The sequence below is a fragment of the Trachymyrmex cornetzi genome, unplaced genomic scaffold (genome assembly GCF_001594075.2).
Source record: "Trachymyrmex cornetzi isolate Tcor2-1 unplaced genomic scaffold, Tcor1.1 scaffold1755, whole genome shotgun sequence".
Lineage (NCBI taxonomy): Eukaryota > Metazoa > Arthropoda > Insecta > Hymenoptera > Formicidae > Trachymyrmex > Trachymyrmex cornetzi.
In genome coordinates, this window is record NW_017296370.1 from 2,108 (window position 1) to 3,094 (window position 987).

At 22.9% G+C, this 987-nt stretch overlaps 1 protein-coding gene across 1 annotated transcript; it reads left to right on the forward strand.

The window, feature by feature from the left end:
- Positions 1–109: 109 nt before the first annotated feature.
- LOC108759249 (structure-specific endonuclease subunit SLX4) lies at positions 110–566 on the forward strand. The gene is made up of 2 exons (XM_018504595.1): positions 110–347; positions 456–566. Exons 1-2 carry the CDS (start codon positions 138–140, stop codon positions 510–512), a joined length of 267 nt encoding a protein of 88 aa, XP_018360097.1. The 5' UTR covers positions 110–137; the 3' UTR covers positions 513–566.
- Positions 567–987: the final 421 nt, after the last annotated feature.

Consider the following 987-nt stretch of genomic DNA (forward strand, 5'->3'; position numbering starts at 1 on the left):
TAAACCTAATTAATGTAAATACTAATTAATCTTTTTAACATAATATGACATTTTATATAGATATAATAAAAGACATTATATCTCTCTGTTACAGCAATAATAGTATAAGTCCTACAAAAGAAACACTCAACAAAGAAATGGAATTTTACGAAACCGAGTCATCATCGGTACTGGAGAATTCATCGAATATTACAGAAGCCTTTATGAAACTAATCAATATTGATAAAGCTTTACATAATAAAATATTACAATATGAGCCAGTGAATATTGACCATTTGCGTTGTATGTTGCAAACACATGGATTTAAATGCAAGTTGCCTAATCTCATGAACTTTCTAGATCAACAGGTGTGTTTTTTCTTTATTATTTTAACACACATATATATACATATATATATATATTTATATAAAACTATGTGTCCAAAAATATATAAATAATATGGATTTTTATTTTAGTGTATTACATTTTATTCACCAGAACAGAATGCCAAGAGAATTCGCAGAAAAGCATAATTCATCGATATTTATAATTTCCTTATAATTAACAAATTTGTAAATAAAATATTTGCAATTAATAAACATTAATATAATGTATATTTGAGATAGAAAATCATTTATATTTTGTATGGCGCAATATGTAATTTTGTATATGTATGTAACGTAATCAATTTGTTTAATACCGCATATCATATATCTCTATTAATTTAATGAATTAATACAATTTACATATATTATAGAAATTTAAATGTACATAGAATTTATTTAATTTTATTTAAAATCTTATTAAAATTTATGTTTCTTTTTTTTAACTTCTGAAACTTTTCAAATACATAACATTCGTAATAAAAATGATTGAAATAAAAGACCTCTCTCTTTTCTCTTTCGAAAGAATGAAGAACTTGTAATTTAGACTTTTTTAAATATATTTTCCCCTAAATTAAAAAAAATTTCGTAGCTTACAATTATTCTGTTGAAAGCTAGCCGCTAG